The 19,773-nt window shown below is 31.9% G+C and overlaps 1 protein-coding gene across 2 annotated transcripts; it reads left to right on the top strand.

The window, feature by feature from the left end:
- The first annotated feature begins 6,194 nt into the window (after nt 1–6,194).
- On the top strand, nt 6,195–14,614 carry LOC145093232 (peroxidase 10-like). Of its 2 annotated transcripts, XM_079031308.1 has the most exons (11): nt 6,195–6,843; nt 7,060–7,545; nt 7,632–7,719; nt 7,812–7,874; nt 7,957–8,120; nt 8,228–8,303; nt 8,437–8,493; nt 8,570–8,695; nt 8,935–9,144; nt 10,068–10,141; nt 13,002–13,139. In XM_079031308.1, exons 1-10 carry the CDS (start codon nt 6,440–6,442, stop codon nt 10,107–10,109), a joined length of 1,716 nt encoding a protein of 571 aa, XP_078887434.1. In that variant the 5' UTR covers nt 6,195–6,439; the 3' UTR covers nt 10,110–10,141; nt 13,002–13,139. The 2 variants fall into 2 exon arrangements, with proteins under 2 accessions (XP_078887434.1, XP_078887435.1); XM_079031309.1 differs by lacking the exons at nt 6,195–6,843; nt 7,060–7,545; nt 7,632–7,719; ... (5 more) ...; nt 8,935–9,144; nt 10,068–10,141 and adding exons at nt 12,659–12,922; nt 13,415–13,580; nt 14,056–14,614 and having other exon boundaries at nt 13,002–13,193.
- The last annotated feature ends 5,159 nt before the right edge of the window (nt 14,615–19,773 follow it).

The following is a 19,773-nucleotide window of genomic DNA, read 5'->3' as shown; positions in this document are numbered from 1 at the left end:
CTACAACTTTCGTTTAGACTCCATCGGCTAATTCTCGACCGATCTTAAATTTAAGAGTAGGAGGAGATTATATTGTTAAATGTCCGCTTAAAATTCATAACTTCTACATACAGACTCCGTATTTGTCTGTCTTTTTATCGTCGAGTTCCTATTAATGAGATCTTCAACTCTAATTTAGGTCGCATAGGCAAAAAACCGCTCGAACTAAAATTCGAGTTTTGGGTCGTGCACTACTATGCCAAATCTAAGAAAATTCATAACTTCCTCATATGAAGTCAGATTTGGGCGTTCTTTTTTTTATGCTCTTGGTTTAACATATACTACAACTTTTTTTTAGATCACTAAGGCTAAAAAGTCCTCTATCGTAAATTCACTATTTACGTCTCCCTGTGTCGTGTCGGTTTTGCTGTAAAACTTTGACGGACCATAACTTCTTCGTTATAAATTGGATTTCGGTGTTCTTTATATGTACGGAACCCTTGAGACATATTCTAAAACTTAGTTAAGATTATTTATTCTAAATAATCTTTTGTCGAAAAGTCGTTTTCGACCCCTATTATCTCTAAATTGACTAGCCCGGATCTACGGGCGTTACATCGCCGAGTAGGTCACTTAACCCACGACCCAAAATATGCTCCTACTCATCGATTCATCCCACCTACTCGATGAGTTGCCTTATGATCTTGATATTTTCCTTTCCTTTCTAGGTCTTATGAATTCGAGGTGTTACAGAATGCTCAACTGCTACTTCTCTCACTGACAGATTACCGTTGCTACGCACCACCTGTTAGAAATTTGGGTGTATAAAAGCTTGGAAATTCTTAGAATTGTGATTATCACTTTCAAATCGAAGTATTTGGTGGTACTCCCAAATCCTCAATTGGATAAGACTCAGAGAGACAAGAACCGAGAATGTTTGATGATATTTTTGTATGTACCAGAAAATGAGACCAAAACCAACTTTAATATCTTTGTCTGAAAACTGTCATATGACAGCTCGATCCCAGCCAGGGGCTCTGCCCCTTGGACCCCGCTCCCAGGGGCGCTTCCCCCGGACCCCCGTTCGTTTAGGGGCTTCGCCCCTAAATGACAGTGTACTTTGAAACTTGATCAAACTTAAACAAGTGCGTACTCCACACCTTCCTTACTTGTTTAATATTTATCAAGATCATTTTTGGTCAACACAAAGTAATCTCATTACAGTTAAATAACATTGATGATCAAAAAAATCACCAACACCACCTATACGGCCATACCAGATAAACCCTTAGCTTTCCTTCCAAACTAGGTGTTGACCAAAAGTCAACTCAAATCCAAACTCAACAATCAAAGTCAATGGTCAAAGTCAATGGTCAACGTTGAATTTAGTCAACCGCCACATTGTGGCTCTCCAACAAATAGTTCATCGCGATATTCCTTATCGCCACGCCGTGGCGACCTGGTGTCACGCTGTGGGCACTGGGTCTTCATCAACTTAATGGATTAAGTTGCCTCCATTGATCCTAAGGGCCCCAAAGTTCAGATCTGGTTCATATTATTGTCTAAATGGATAAAGTTTCCAACTTTATCCGTAAAGACACCCAAAGAGATCAAGATCTCAAACCCAAGGTCCAAATAAAGCCAAAATCCACAATGTCTTAACCATTAAGTCCTTAATTTGAAAAAGTCCTTAACCCAACTGCTCCAGAAGGGTTTATATTACAATATTTATCATAAAGGTGGAAGCTTTATAGACATGCAATCCAAATCATGTATAGAATTCATTTTAGGTCAAAATGAGCTAGAAATGACCAAAACTCTTGCAAACCAAAACCTAGATATACAATATATGCTGCTCATGGGACTCGAGAAAGTCATAAAGTTCCCAACTTTATCATTTCCTTCCTTTCAAACTTGCACAAACATGAAGAACATTGGATAATATTAAAGATCTAACCACCAAATGACATAAAGCAAAGAACTTGGACACTTAGAAGGGTCCAAAGATAATATGAGGTGATGATAATGTTGATTCCTTACAAGCTCCACCAAAATATCACCTTCTTCCTCTTATCTTCTTCTTCAAGCCAAGAAATCTCCAAAAAGCTCAAGAATCAAACAAGGGATGGAGGCTAGGGTTTTCTAAGGTTACGGGGGCTTGGAGGCTGGGTTTATAGGGGTTTAAATACGAAGGGAACCCTAAAAGAATGATGGGGTTGGGCCAAAACAGTTGGCATGCTATGGCAACTCTTAGCCACGCCGTGGTGGCTCAATACAATGTGTGTGTGTTGTTTATTAAAGGCCACGTATTGGGCATCCTTGCTTTACGTTGTGGCATAGAGTTTTTCCCAAAAACTCCATGTTTATCCCTAGAGAATAAAGGTTAAACCATATTGGAACATGAGTGTTACACCCTCAAATGAGAATAACCAGACAATCATAAAGAAATCATCAACCTTAGGTGGAGGCTTAAGCACTTCGAACATTACGCCTCTCACATATAATCACATACCCATGAGTAATAAAAGCAAGAAGGAAAGAATTGTTGGATTAGTGTCTAAGTCCATAACTATTTTGGTATGTACTTGACCCGATGATGCATGGTCCTTTTGGGTTGCCTTCACCAAAGCAACTTGATAGGATGAATTATGGAGAGAAAGGATTAAATATGATTTATTAATATATTATGGGAATAATATATTAAAGGAGAAATCATATTGTTTAATTAATATTAGTCAATAATTAATTGGTAATTAGTTTTGTGACTAAAAGAGATTAATTAAACTTAAGGGACTGGAATTGTAATTATAAGATAATTGCAATTTGGGCCATGGATTGTCTTAAATTAAGGAGTGGATGAATTCTATGGGGAAACCCATAAGGAAATCGTCCAAGGCCCTAATTAAAGGAGTCCATGGGTTGCTTAGGGCTTAAGCATCCAAATTAGGGTTTCCTTGTTAGATAACCCTAATAGCCTTACTATATATAAGACCCTTATGACCCAAAAACGTGGGGAACTTCTTTTCTAGGGTTAGAACACGTTTTGGGCAGCCTCCATCCTCTCTCCTCTTCATCCTCTTGCTTATGGTGTTTGTGAACCATTAGAGGAGTGACACTTGTGACTCTAAGCCTTCCAAAGTCAATTCAAGGAGGAATTGGGATTGTTATTGCTACATAACAATCAAGGTAATATCATAAACCTAATTATATGTTAATATTGATTCCCATATGCTAGAATTAGGGTTTATAGCCTTGGATAACTTGCATGTACAATAGAGAAACCTAGATCCAAGCATTAGGGTTTGTATGAGCACATAGGATGTCTTATGACCAAAACCCATCAGTGGTATCAAAGCCTAGACTGGTTTCTATTGTATTGATGTTTGATTTGTTTGAAAAATTCGATTTTTTGGTTTCTGGAGGCTGGACTCGCCGAGTCCATGCAGACTCGACGAGTCCAAGCTTGACTTGACGAGTCAACTCGTTAGATGGGGATATTTTCGCGATTTCTTGCTGTTTTTACTTATGGATAGTTACCTTATCATGTTAGATCAATATAAATCCGATTTTATGATATATTTGACTATATTCTTGATCTAATTGAAGATATTTATCAATTAATAAGATAATTGTTTCCTTATATGATAATTGTTTAATTATTTTGACTTAATTGGTAAATTGTTTTGCAAGAAATCATTAAATAAATCAAATATGGATAATTATGTAATTAAATGTTGATTTAGATTATTTGTTATTTGATCCTTGTTCTTATGAAAAGTTTCATATTTTCCCCTTAGGTTTTATAGTTTAAATTTGAACCCAAAAGTTTTGTTGTTTTGAAATTTAAATAGTTAAAACCCTAATGTTTTGAAAAGGGTTTCAAAACTTGCCCTCAAGTTTTGGAATTTAAATTTTGATTAATAGTTTAATTTTAATGCATATTTAAATTCTAAACCCTAATGTTTTGAAATGTTTCAAAACTCTCCCTCAAGTAAAAAACAAAATTTGTAAAAAAAAAAACAACTAAAGTTGGGGTGGATTGTAAAATAAAATCATTTGAACCATTATAATAAAAAAAATTTAAACTTTGTGTTAAATTTGTAATGAAATTTAAAGCATGAACCAAAAATATAATATTGAATATGACCTGTGTAGAAAAACAAAAGCTTATAATTCGATACCTTTTTATAACTTTTTTTTGGGCCAACTTTCAATAGTTTCTTTTTAAGAAACAATTTTTATCCGATTTAAAATAACAAAAACTGAAAAATAAAAATCAATCAACTATAATAAATAATATCTATTTTGTCACATGTCAATCTGTCATGAGTTTTGACACTTGTTATTTTGTAATATTTTTGAAATAAATAATATCCCATGTAAATTCATAGGTTTTTCAATCTTTAAAATTAAAAAACCACATAATATTTATATATGTAAAGTATTAAATATAATAAATATGATACTAAATTGCAATTAATACATTCCATTATTTTGTTATTTCGAAATTTTATTTTAAAAAATATTTATTATTTACATTTTAATATTTAATCTCTTTTTTAATCAACCCGTGTAACACACGGGTTTTACACCTAGTAAAAAATATGCAACTAAACATATTTTATAAAATTTTAATTTGAAAATTGAAAATGAAAACTCAACTAATATATATATATATATATATATATATATATATATATATATATATATATATATATATATATATATATATATATATATATATGCAACTAAACATATTTTATAAAATTTTAATTTGAAAATTAAAAATGAAAACTCAACTAATATATATATATATATATATATATATATATATATATATATATATATATATATATAACATTTCAGAAAAATAAAAAACAGTTTTCCACAATAAAACGCCCTAAAATTATATTTTTTACAACATTAACCCTTAAATAATATTATAAAATAATCACAGATCTTAGAGTTCCCAAAACATATAAATATGTTTTTAAAAACAAACAAGTTAAAAGGTACACACTTAATACATGCTAAAAAATAAAATAGACTCATCTCGGTTTTTAGGTATGCATTATTCTCCATTTGTCACCTTAAAGCTTTTTTGATCATCAAGAACATCTAATATTATAACTAGGGGTGAACATTTGGATCTTGGGACTGAAAAGGACCGAGGACCGGACCTGGACCGGTTTTTAGAGTAGGTTGAGTTCTTGGTTCTTTGAATCATGTAAAATCGATGGGGTACAAAACCGGGCATGTCCGGTCCAACGGGTATTTGTTGTGAAGTAATAGATAAAGTAACTTAAATAAGATTTTGAATCGTACCATATGTACCTAAAGTAGTACCGGTCCAACAGGTACAAGAATAAAAAAATATGAACCTAGACCCGACCCTGGACTCGGTAAGCCTCAACAGGTCCGGTCTAGGATCCATCAATTTCCGCCAAACTTGTCTGATCCAAGAACCAGTTTTGATCCGGTCCAAATGTTCACCCCTAATTATAATTACAACACACTTAAACGTTATCAAAATTGCCAAATACACTAAAACATCTTAAACACTAAAAAAGGTAAACCTATAATATGGATACCCGTTCTTTAATAACCATTAAAAAAAGATTTTACCCAATTTCAAGTATCACCGTAAGGTTCTACGGTGTCACAAATTACTTACCAATGACAAACTTATGTGACACACTTACCAGTAATAAACACCATGTCAGAACTCATTTTTCACTGCCGGTATAATATCGACGGTACCTATCCACCGGTGGTAAATTATGAATTCAAACTATTGATTGGTCAATGAGAATTTAAGTTGTTTTTTTTTTTTTTTTTAATTTTATCTTTCTTTTTTATTTTTTAAAGGTAAAAATATCACCACATTCTATTATAGGCAAATTATGATAAAATCATATATATCACCTATATATCGTACTGGATGTTGTTAAATTAACACTCTTAAACACCCTATAAACATTTTTAATAAAAATCAACCTATAATAAATTATTTAAAAAAAACAAGATACCTTTTTTACTATCGGGAAAAAAAAACAATCAATACTTTCCTACCTTTGTTTTTACTTTTTAGTTAGTTGTAGACTTTTAGTTGTAGGGGACAAAGTTTAATAAATGTTTTGATAAATACGGAAAGGTTCTACTAAAGCATATGGAAAGTCAAAGTTTTGACTTCCCGTCAATACATTAAGGGCATATAAATCATTGCCAAGTCGGAGACACCTTCCCTCCTATCCTTCTGCACCGGAATCGTGAACCGCTTCATTCGCCGGAGGCAGAGAGAGAGAGAGAGAGAGAGAGAGAGAGAGAGAGAGAGAGAGAGAGAGAGGAACCGGAGCAACACCGTGGTGCCATGCGTTCGCTATTTTGTGATTCCTTGACTTGCTATGAGGCAGTGTTGTAGGTAACTGCTCTTGTTCCGCATGTTTTGGTCTGAATTGCAATGCATTGGTGGGATACCGCAGTTTCTTCTCCCTCCTCCTCCGCCGATGACAACTATATTAACAATAGGACTAATGGCGGTCGTATGTCCAATGCTGTTTCCTTGTTCTCCACTAGTCGTCCGGTAGGATCTCATCACCGGCGCGGTGTTACTAGCTCAAGGACTGACCAGCACCTCACCGATGACGACGTCGTTGTCCAGACGCCTTCCCGGTCCATTTCCACGCCTCAGACTTTGCCTCTCCCTGAATTTCGAGTTCTGCTAAAAAGCGGTTTCCGCTGTAAATCTGCCGCCAATCAGACATCCAAGTACGTCCTGCCTTCGCCGGAAGACGCCATTAGGAAATCCGTGAAGAAAACAGGAGTTTCCGATGCCAATCACAGCGATTTAAAAGAACCTCCTCGGTAACCTATTATTCATTCTCTAACTCTTCGATTTTACTGATCATGGTGTTATATTAGGATCATTAGTCTCATCTGCAATTGTCTAAATTCAACATCTAGGTCAACTTAATTTCAAAAAGTATATCCAGTGGCTTGCAATGTGTATCGATTAGTCATAAAATGGAATCGAATACAGTCAGATGCCTTGATTTCACTTTAACATGTTTCCTATTTCAGCATAACTAGCCTAGATCGCTCAAGGGATACAGAACGCAAGGAATCAAAGTTTCTCCAGAATTCGCCTCAACGATTCAATTTCTCATCAAGCTCAAGAGATGGACACAAACATGGTACAACTGTCAGTGCTCCAACCACTCCAATATCAAGCCACGCAATTCAAGTATGGTCACCACCAGAGCTGTCTTCACCTCTTCATAGCCCTCAAATAAGAACCAGTACCAAAAATCCTACGCCATCAAGCTCTCCATTGCACAAGAAATCGCCCATTGAAAGTCCAATGAGTCGACATGGCAGCAATGCACAGGTGTCAGCGGCTTCAGTCCACCCTTTGCCTCTCCCTCCAGGAGCTCCTGTGCATCCACCTTCTTCCCCAGCAAATACTAACAACAAACCTCATTCGGTGACACCAAGACAAAGTCAATGGCAAAAGGGAAAGCTTATAGGTCGTGGGACATTTGGAACTGTTTATGTTGGCTCTAACAGGTGTGTAAATCCCGTATACCTTCATTTGTCTCATATGGTGCATAGAGCATATCCTAATAGGCTAATACCATTTCATTCTTTAACAGAGAGACTGGAGCTTTATGTGCAATGAAAGAAGTAGAAATATTACCAGATGACTTAAAATCTGCAGAGTCTATAAAGCAATTAGAGCAGGTTGGTAGTTTCTATCAAGTATCAACCCCTTATATCTTTGATTACTTATACCTGACCAGTATTCATAAGTCATACCTTCTTTTCTTTTTCAGGAAATCAATGTTCTAAGCCAGCTTAAACATCCAAACATCGTACAATATTATGGTAGCGAAATAGTAAGCATCTTTTTTTTTCAAATTGTAATTACCAATTATCTATTTCAAAGCAACATTAGAGATTTACATTAAGAACATGCAGGTTGGAAATCGGCTTTACATATATTTGGAGTATGTTCATCCTGGTTCAATCAATAAGTATGCTCGTGATCATTTTGGAGGAATGACAGAATCTATTGTCAGAAGTTTTACACGTCATATTGTATCAGGGCTAGCCTACTTGCATAGCACAAAGACCATACACAGGTAACAGTTACATGTTTGTTTCTTGATGCAAAATTTGAAGATTATTTATTATCTTAAAGGGTGTTGTGTTTTGACTTTAGATAGTGATTATGTGATGTGTTTTGTAGAGATATCAAAGGGGCTAATTTGCTAGTTGATGCAAATGGTGTTGTGAAGCTTGCTGACTTTGGGATGGCTAAACATGTAAGATTAAAGATTCTTCACACCTCATGTCATGTTCTGGTTTTCTGTTTCTTAATATTTTTGTATTGGTTCTTGATTGTGTTATTTATATTTTATACAACATACTTACTGAAACTTTAATCTTGTTACACAGCTCAGTGGACAAGTACATCTTTCTTTGAAAGGAAGTCCCTATTGGATGGCTCCAGAGGTACTATTCTTCTCATCAGAACTTTCTACAATTTACAAATTTTCTTTCATTATTGATATTATTCTCTTTAATGTAGCTCTTACAGGGTGAGACACAAAAGGATTCTAATCCTGATCTTGCTCTAGCTGTTGATATATGGAGTTTGGGTTGTACAATTATTGAAATGATGAATGGAAAACCTCCTTGGAGTGAGTTTGAAGGGGTAAGTAAGCAGCAGCTACTTTCTCATCTGTGCAAAAGACATAAATGCCCTCCTCATCCACATGTCAGAAGTAGCCCTAGAAAGTTTGTCCACTGATTTCAATGGCACAAAAATTGAAACTTTAGGCTCTAGTTATCTTGTCAAAAGACGTGAATGCCCTCCTGATCCTTATGATCATGATCAGATATAGAAAGTTAACATAATTCATTATTCACCATTTGCTATATATCTTACTGCAGCCTGCAGCAATGTTCAAGGTGATGAAGGAGACTCCACCAATACCTGAATCAATGTCACCTGAAGGAAAAAGCTTCTTGCATTGTTGCTTTATTAGGAATCCTGCAGAAAGATCAACAGCTACAATGTTACTTGAACATAGGTTCTTGAACAACTCAAGCCAGCTTGACATTCCAGCTTCTACCAATTCACCTAATAGGATGACATTAACGGTAATTTTCATTTCCATATTTAGTTTTTCTTCTAATTTTTAAAAATCATGAACTAGCATTCATTGTACAATACACATCTAAAACTTTAAGGAAAACTACCTTCTTATTTATTTCCTCTTTCTTTAGTATGTATCTTATATAGGAAAGAATGTTACTTTACTAAAGAGCACATTAAGACCATGCTTGGTGACTAGCTGATGAATAATGACGTTTGGTAAAACTAGTTGATAAGCTAGCTGAAATATGTAAAATGACATAAAAGGACATATAGAAGATTGAGTTTTTTTTTATAATTAATAAAGGGTACATTTGGGAGAATTAAAAAGAAAAACTTAATGAACTCAATTTACATATCATATTTACAATGGCTAACATAAACTAATTGGAATTTAGTTGAAGCTTTGATAGTTTTTTAAGGATTTAATTGCTTTAGTGGGTTTGCATATATAAATCATGAATTAATTAAACCAACTTGTAAATCTTTATAAAAAAAAAGGCGACAACCATTGATATTTCATGAGAGTTTGGTAGTTGATATCATCAAAATTCCCATTGTCAACTATGTCACCAAAGTATAAGCTTTAGGCTAAAAAAGCATAGTGAGATCATTTCAAAAACATCAACGCACTTTCCTTTTCGGTTTTACCAATTTTGACATTTTATCATTTTAATTCCCATTTTCTTATTTTTATAGTCCCATAATATCTAAATCTCATCAATGGGGCCCTTAATTAAATTTAAAATGAATAAACTAAATACAAAATTATGGATGTTACGGTTTCAATTCCAATGTGGATTAACTCACGGACACTCTGCTCTTATGTCAGCAATCTAGTGGGCCACTGTCTACAGTGTGGGTCAGCTCAGAAGTTGTTGGAATAGTAAACCCTTTTGCAGAAAAATTGAATTCTCATTTTTTTCAGGTGCAAAACCGAAGAGAACGTTCAAGGCATAGACCGGATTAGTTGTCAATGACAAAAGGGAAGCTTCTAAACAAGTACGTATTAATTATTATTTCTATTAAATACATGAATTCTCTATATTTTATATGGGTTTTCTACAGTAAAGTCCCATTATTTTAGGAAATTTTTTGATAAAGTCCTAAAAAAAATTTGAACAAAAAAGTCTGGGATTATTAAAACTTATCCCTTTTTGCCCTGTTCGCAGGGCACGGGACCAAATTATTTCTTCAAAATTTGTATATAATGTATAAACGTATTTTTTACGTATTTATATGTATCTTTAAGTATTTATGTATTTATATTTTTTGAGTTTTATATACATATGTTTACATATTTTTATGTATTTTAAATGTATAAACGTATTTTTTTTACATATTTATATGTATTTTTAAAGTTTTTTTATATAGATATTTATGTATTTTTCTGTATTTTAAATGTATAACCATATTATTTTTAAGTATTTATGTATTTTTTACTTTAAGTCGTCTTCACCATTTCATCCAATTCCTACAGCTTCATTGAGTATGTCTGGATGGTTTTCCTGCATACCCACATATTTTACGCTTTTCTCATTTGCTTATCTTGAAATTAAACAAAAAAAGATGCACATACGAAAACTTGGGGTTCCCTTGAGGCTACATGAGCCTGGTGAAGTTTTCGTATGTGCATAAATTATTCTTTTGTTTTTTAATTCGATGTTTAATTTCAAGATAAGCAAATGGGAAAAACTTAAAATATATGGGTATGTAGGAAAACCATCTAGACATACACGAAGAAGCTCTGGGAATTAGATGAAATGGTGAAGACGACTTAAAGTAAAAAATACATAAATACTTGAAAATAATATGGTTATACATTTAAAATACAGAAAAATACATAAATATCTATATAAAAAAACTTTTTAAATACATAAAAAAATAGGTTTATACATTTAAAATACATACAAATACGTAAACATATGTATATAAAACATAAAAAATACACACACACACACACACACACACACATATATATATATATATATATATATATATATATATATATACACACACACTATGCTTATACATTATATACAAATTTTGAAGAAATCTGCAAAAAAGTCCTATATTTTTGGGAAAATTAACGATTTGATACCATGACCTGCTCATCAGGTCAAAAGGGGCTAAAGTGAATAAATTAACCGGTTTCTTGGGTTGTTCTATTAAAAAATTTAAATAATTGGGGACTTTTCTGTTCAATTTTTTTTAGGACTTTATCAAAAAATTTCCTAAAATAATGTGACTTTACGGTAAAAAACCCTATTTTATATTTAAATGAATTAATTAGCACTATCAATAGTGATAAGCCGCCTAACACATGATACTTACCACTATCATTAAGAATTATTTCAGAGCTCTTCTAAGCTGCATTAGCTTAAGACAAAATGTGTATATTATATTATATTGCAAAGTCTTTGCTAAGTGACTTAAAAGTGTTTGACTATTTAATGGTGCTGATGTAGGAAAGAAAAGAAATCTAGAAACTCTTCAGCAGCCATTAAGATCTGCTTCTTCTTTCCTGTAGCCTTATCTCTATTATTATATATTATACCAAAAAATCTCTTATAGTAAATGCTGATTAGACATCTTACACTAAAACTCAATGAATTAAACATTCTTACACCATAGAATTAAGTATATAGTATAATTATAATTTAATTTTATTTATATAATCATCAATAATACTAATGTTTTTATAAATTCTCAAAATTTTAATTAAACTGTTTTTTTTTTGTTTTCCAGAAAAACTAAAAGTACCTTTTTATATTTAGGTAAACAATTTTTTAACTGATAAATAACTTTTTTCGAAAATACATATAATATATATGTATTTTAATAAGCGATAAATATTTATCTGGGTTATTCTGGAAAAGTCTTCATTATTTGTCATAGTTTATGCAAAATTCCTAACTTTTATTTTTGAACAGATAAGTCCCGATTATATAATATTTTGTCCAAATTAACTGAAAAGTCTTTTATTTTATTTTTTTAACAGAAAATGATGGATTATCATCATATCATGTAAAATTAGAAACTTTTCTGTTCAAAAAACAAAATAAAAGTTTGTGACTTTTCCATAAACTAAAACAGAATAATGGGACTTTTCTAACAATAACCCATATTTATCTGATTCAGTTTATTTCTAAAAATAACATTATTTTTCTTTATTTACAAATTTGTTTTTAATTAGTTTTCTAGTTATACACAAACAAACAACATGTTTAAACGATTCATCCCATCCCTTCAAGCCAACCCAAATACTACAATGGAATGTAATGATCTATTCCATTCCGTTCCTTTATAATTCCATTCCATCGTATCAAACATACAACCTTAGTGTAATCCTTGTGTCTTGAATTTTCAATTTCAAATGACCACAATCACTTGCATATATATATATTAATAACCCCAACTCCACCTACCAACTTGACCTTGATGTAGACTAATTCCAAATTCTTTCTAAGTGGCACATCCACTCGACAAAAAAACATCTATATAAACCCATGTTTCTATAAAACTTCTAACAAATTCAATATCCATTACAATTTACAATTCACAAACATGAATCAACCTTGTGCCTTAAAATGTTCACTTATTCTCATGTTTTCCTTAATTTTTCAACCATTAGTCAACAGTCAACTTGATTACAAATTCTATGATTCCACTTGTCCTAACTTAACAAAAATCGTTAAGTTCAACCTCTGGTCAGCCATGAATAACGACTCCAGGATCGCTGCTTCGCTTCTTCGCTTGCATTTTCATGATTGTATTTCTAATGTAACTACTCAATTTTTTATTTTTCCTTAAATAATTTTTAATCGAATTATATATTTTATTTTTTGTGTTTTGTGTTTAGGGGTGCGAAGGGTCGGTGTTACTTGATGCAACCAATAGTTTCCAGAGTGAAAAGGACGCGAATCCTAATAGAAATTCAGCAAGAGGATTTGAGCTTATTGAGAGCATAAAAGCAAACGTTGAAAAAGCTTGTCCAGGAACCGTTTCTTGTACCGATATATTGACACTCGCGGTTAGAGAAGCCGTCTTCCTTGTAAGTTAATAGGTTTATATTACAGGGGTATTTACGTCTTTTGCACAAACAACAGATCAAGATCCATGTCCATGGGTGGGACGAAAAAAAGATTAAATTTTTTTGTTTCATTGACATCAGTCACGGATCCAGTCTAATGAATGTCAAACACAGTATAAGTTTATCTGACGTGCCCTTTATCATATAATTTTTTTTTCATATACGTTTGTGTTTTTTTGTAGTCGGGAGGGCCTTACTATTCTTTACCCATGGGGCGTCGTGATGGCCTAACGGCTAATATAACTTTAGCAAACACAGATATTCCATCGCCTTTCGAACCTCTAGATAACATCACCTCAAAATTTACTACCAAAGGTCTCAACCTAAAAGACATGGTTGTACTCTCAGGTAAAAAAAAAATAGACACGTAATTTAATACTATTTTGATTATCATGTCTCCCTTTTTTAAGGCAATCCTACCTTTTTGTCTTTTTGTGACTCTTGGTACCTATTTTAGTGGATAAAAAAATGGAACTGTTCTACCTTTTTTGTCTTCTTGTGGTTATGTGTCCATATTTTTGTCTTTTTGTGACTCTTGGTCCCACCTATTTTGGTGGAAAAAAATAGAACTCTCGTACCTTTTTGTGGGTCTGGCTCATATTTTTTGGGAAAAATTGTAATTTTTTTCCATTGACATGAGTCAAACATTGCATCTTTTTGGATGAAACAAAAAAATTGAAAAATTTGCCCCCATCGAGACAAGTCTTAACTCCGGTACATGTCTAACACAGTATCATGTCCTGCGTAACAAACAAGGCCCGAAAATTATTTAATTGTGTTTGTAACCAACGACTTACTAAACGCTTGCTTTCTCCTTTTTAAGGCGCACACACGATAGGATTTGCACAATGTTTCACATTCAAGCAACGCTTATTCAACTTTGATGGATCGGGTGGGCCCGATCCACTACTAGACGCGTCCCTTGCAAGCAGCTTGCAAACTGTGTGTCCGAATCAAGATGATTCGAACACAAATCTGGTCCCATTGGACGCAGTCACAACAACAAAGTTTGACAATGTTTATTATAGAAACCTCGTGAATAATTCGGGAATTTTGGGTTCAGATCAAGCTCTTATGACCGATAATAGAACCTCGGGTATGGTTTTAAATTATAGTAAGTTTCCGTATTTGTTTGCTAAGGATTTTGGTGCATCCATGGTGAAGCTGAGTACTGTTGGTGTGATTACGGGGCAAAATGGTCAAATTAGAAATAAATGCAACGTTGTGAATTAGAAAGGTTGTGGATTTGATCGAAAACTTGGTCATGTCTGTATGTATGAATAAGCAGAAATATTTTGAATATTTGTCACAAACATGTGATGTATTGTATGGATATTTATTATGACAAGTATTTCAAATTATAGAAAAATGTTTTTCTTAAATATACATGGTAGAAATTCGCAAAACTAGTTGGAAGGTGTAATTTTTATTTGCATAGAAATGTTCAATTGAAGTAACTATAAATTTTTTAAATATTTAAAATAAACTAAAACTTAAAAGCTTTCAAAAGCTTCTTGAAGTAGTTCATTCCAGTAATTATAACTAAATTAATTACTACTAATTAAAATAATCAAATATATATAATATAGTATAATAGGCAAACCTAAACGGTCATAAGAAACAAATACACGCACAAACACAGGTAAATGCACAACCAACGTAGCTTGTGTGTAAAATATTTTGTTAATTTTCGTTCGTTTATTAAATAAAAGATCATAAATAAGTTTCAAATCTGACGCTTCACTTACACTCAGTTTGCAAACCTATAGACACCTAACAAAATATTAAATATTTGTCATCGGAAGCTTGAAACTTATTGCTATGTACATACCAAGCGTTCATCCAAATAGGTACTTAATCTTTCGAGCAAGAAAAGATTTTATTTTTACAAAGACCGACCGTTTCTTGATAACTTGCCTCCGACTCGGATCCCTTCTCATCTCTGTGTGGGTTATTAGTTTGGTCTGACCTCTTGGGAAAGGAGTCTGAGCTCTAGAGCTTAGAGCTCCTTTCCCAGACATCTCTACTTCCTTTTCTTTTTTTATCGACCTGACTCTAATAGTCGGGTCGTTCAATCTTTTTAAAGCCAAATCACGGCTTTTTTCAGTTGCAAGTCTTTGTTCTGTGGCCACAACCACCCGCCAATCCGCCAAAGACGTCTCTTCTTTCGCTTGCCTCATCAAAGCAAAATACTCTTCTTGTGTCATATCGGTCGTGACAGTATTGTCAGATACCTTGCCACGAGCGATCTGTTCCAGTGCTGCTTCTGAAGCAGCACTGTATGCCTCGACTTCTAAACGCACCGCCCTCAAAGTGAGTCCAAGCGTTTGAAGGGTTTGCCGTTTCATCTTAATCACCATTTTCATCTTCGATCTTTCTCGTTTACCTTCGTTTATTTCAAGTTTAATTCTTTCCATTTCCGCCCTTACACTCTCGGAAACTTTAGTCATTTCATTAATCTCGGTTCTCGATCTCAATTCTTCTTCTTTTTTCGCTCTAATTTTCATATTAATGGCCATGAGCTCGGACTCAAGCTTTGCAACGAGTGTGTTGTTCTCGGATTCTTCTTTGGCATTTGCTAGCTCAGATTGTAGCCTCTCGAGCTCATCAATTATCGGCCTTGAATCTAACCATGATTGCATGGCTTCATCTTTAGCTTGCTTAAGTTCTTCATTGGTTTTATGAAGTTCTTCGATCTTGTCTGAAAGTACATAGAGTTCTCTTGCTTTGTAGGTTCTATTATCCTCTCCATAAGAACCCATTTCTGGGTCCATCTTTTTGTGTAAGTTGTATGAAGGTTTTTGATCCTTTTATCGAGAACAATCGTGTCTTTTTGAAGGTTCTGCCATGGCGTTTGTTAAAAAGTTAAGGGAAATTACTTGGGTTTCATCGCGTAATTCTCTGTAAAGGTGTCTTTTGTGATGGATTGCTAGTGAAGGTTCGGCTGATTCCTGAGTAATTAATGCATAATCGTGGGAAATGATTGCGACTTTTGACGTTGATGCATAATAGATTTGGGAGTGAAATAGTCGATCTGATTAATCAAAGCACAGTGAAAGTATATATTTGAGAATAAGACGGATTAAAATAAATGAATTTCTAGGTTAACTTCGGGTATTTTTTGTATGCAACCCAGAAAATATAGAAACTACTCGAAAAACTTGAAAGTTAAAACGGCATTGTTTTCTTATATGTAGGCTTAACCATCAAGTATGCTACAAATGTAATAATAATAATATAGATTTCATGTTTTTACAAATTAAAATAAGATACATTTGGTGCTTGTTTGCAAAAACAAATATCACCACAACAATCAGAATTCAGAAAAACTACATGTTTGGTTCCCATGATTTCACAATGTTAAGCACTTGGTCATATCGGCTAATTCCATTGATAACAACCATTAAGAAAACATTGTTATCCCTTTTTATATATTTTTTATTGTTTCATTTTTTTTTCTAATAAGTTCACATTAATCAAACGTTATGGGGTCTATGTGAAAATTGAAAATAAGGATTAGTCCCTTTATCCCTTTCCCTTTCTTGCGGTATATCACTAGGCAAATGTCATTTTTCTTGTGCAGATTAAAAATTATATAGTCAACTTTGTTGAAAATGATAATTAACAATAACCATAATATAGTAACTTTTATATATATATATATATATATATATATATATATATATATATATATATATATATATATATATATATATATATATATATATATATATATATGATAATTAACAATAACCATAATATAGTAACTTTTATATATATATATATATATATATATATATATATATATATATATATATATATATATATAATTTGAACGATATAATAAATTAAAGATATATTAAAATCAAATTGTTTAATGATATCTATTCGTGGCTTATTCATAAATAAATTAAATATAATTCTTGATTTAATGTTAGTTTAACATTTTTTATGATTAAGTGATTTAAAAACTAATTATTTGACTATTTTTTAAGTTTGTATCATTATTTAAAATATCAATATTTATAAGGTTTTGTAATGTACTTTATAATTTTATGTTATTGTAAATTATTATTATTAATTGATTTTAAAATCACTTATTATTATTGAAAATTATAAAAATTTTTCTTGTATTTACCTGAAATTAACTAACCAATTAATGTATTATTAAAATTTGAAAGATCATAAAAGTTTCAAAATAATATGGTGCAATTTTTTTGCTTCTTTTATAATATAACTAGGTGAATCCACTCGTATCAACTATGTACGTTTTTATGTCATTTTCATATCATCATCAAAGACTTCTGTAAACATGTTTTATCAACGAAACTGACTAAACACTAATTTAGTTAATTTGTGAAGATACAATATTTTGTGTAATGTATCCGATCATAAAAAAATGACGGATGTGTTACATTAACATTATAGTGAAGATCATAAAATTGATATCTTTTATCGAGATTTTATGCCCAAAAGTTATACTATAACGAAGTAAAAAACAAAAAAAAATTATTGAATTTGTTGTTTGTTTATGTTCGATTGGAACAAAATGTTATATTTGAAGGTTGATAAGACTTAAATGATGTTAACGGTACAAATGATATACCGAAATTTATATATTGAAAGTTATGATATAAAATTGATTTAAGTTGTTTAAATTATAAAATGGTAATCATAAATGAAATAATAATAAAAATAAAATAAAAAAACATTATATATTAAGAAAGTAAAAAAAATTGAGAACGCGAGAACAATTGTTGACCAATCACTTTCTAAGGGTCAATATAGGAATTTTAGTTATTACATTAATGAGATAGTCAACTTAATTAAATGACACTTTCCTATAATGTTGTAATCATTTATTTCAATTGTTTAAAAAAACCAAGGCTTATTGACCAACTCACAAGGGTCATTTCATAAATCCATTTATAGGAGTTTCGAAATAGTTAAAACGAGGTCATCTTTATAGTAAAATAACAATTTCGTAGGGTAACAACTATTTTCACAAGACACCATGTGTATTTAGGCGTTGTTTGTTTTTGAAAAGGTAAATGTCTACGGTCTATAAACAACATATGCTGAAAAAGATATGACCTAAATATTTGCAGTTCGCAAAAAAAAAAGTTGTGTTTGTTGTTTTTTTAAGTTTGAAGGTTATATAAATGACATTAAACATTGATCATATATGAGAAAACGAAACAAACCATATGTATATATACACACATTAACCATATTGATTTCTAGATAAAAGTTAAAGACAATGGTAGTGGTGGTGGACACTAATACAAAAATGACCTACATACACACTAAAAAGTGTGACCATATGCGTATAGTGACATTTTATTTTTTCACTGAAAGTGTGACGGAAGGTGACGTCATCGTACGAGTCTTATGGTTACTTTAAAATGTAATGTCCGTATGATATGAAAACATGTGGCCGTATAATAAAATTGTGACAATTGTGTACGGAATTTTGTTCCTAAAATCAATCATTTTATCAAATATTGTAGAGTTAAACCGTCAATAGACACATTTATTTAGTAATTGTAGTGACTGTATATCACCAACTTGCTACATGCATGTTGTTTTAGTGTGGTTGCTTTCTAATATATTGTCACACAGTTTAAAGTTTATTAAGACTATTGCCTATCTTTTACAAACATGTAATTACGGTGAGCATGACCATGTTCGCTAAATGGTCACATAATTAGTTCCATAAGTGGCGATTTGCTAATAATTAGTCACAAAAACAATCAAATTTTGTGACTATTGCCTATCGTATAGAGACACACAATTATGTGAAACACAATCATAAGTATCATAAAGACACATTTTTTAAAAATTAATGACTTTTGGGTATCGTATAAGACTATTAGGTATGTTTTAGAAACATGTAATTACGGTGAACATGACTATGTTCGTTAAATGGTCACATGTAATTAATTTTGTAAGTGACGATTTGCTAATAAGTAGTCACAAAAACAATCAATAATGGTATTTATTTTTCACATATTTTTTTTATGTTGTTATTGTTTAACTTATAGTCACAAAAACTTTAGAAAAAACATAATTTTAAAACAATTGTAAAATCATAATTCTTGTATATTATGGTCATTGTTAATCGTTTAGCCATATGTTAAGAAATGATGTAAAGTAAGCATTGTATAATTTTAGAGACATTGAAAACCTATAAAACATGACCAAATTTATATTAAAGTCACAATAATTCAATTTTTATTGTTACTTTTTCTATATTATAAACACATCAAAATAATATAAATTAAAGTAACCAAACCCAACAATATGAAACAATATCAAATTTTAGAATTGGACATTAGTAATAATTGAAATCCAAATCCATACATTAAATTCCTAATTAAAATACAAAAAAAAAATTGTACTAATTGCAAGTATTTAAATTATGGTAAATAAATCAAACACATCATAAACCAAAACCTAGACACAACTAGACATTCATTTTTTTGGTACTGCTACTTCTCTTCTTGAGAAGGGTATCAGATCATATGTAAGTTGGTTTCCT

This window comes from Lactuca serriola, chromosome 3 (genome assembly GCF_051521515.1).
Source record: "Lactuca serriola cultivar US96UC23 chromosome 3, Lser_US96UC23_V15, whole genome shotgun sequence".
In the NCBI taxonomy this organism is placed as follows: Eukaryota; Viridiplantae; Streptophyta; class Magnoliopsida; order Asterales; family Asteraceae; genus Lactuca; species Lactuca serriola.
This window is presented reverse-complemented; position numbering and strand designations above follow the sequence as displayed.

Bases quoted from the DNA above. Each gene is read 5' to 3' on its own strand.
- LOC145093232 (XM_079031308.1), top strand. From the start codon at position 6,440: ATGCATTGGTGGGATACCGCAGTTTCTTCTCCCTCCTCCTCCGCCGAT. The intron at 8,304-8,436 runs GTAAGATTAAAG...CTTGTTACACAG, and splicing joins ACTTTGGGATGGCTAAACAT to CTCAGTGGACAAGTACATCT. The intron at 9,145-10,067 runs GTAATTTTCATT...CATTTTTTTCAG, and splicing joins CTAATAGGATGACATTAACG to GTGCAAAACCGAAGAGAACG.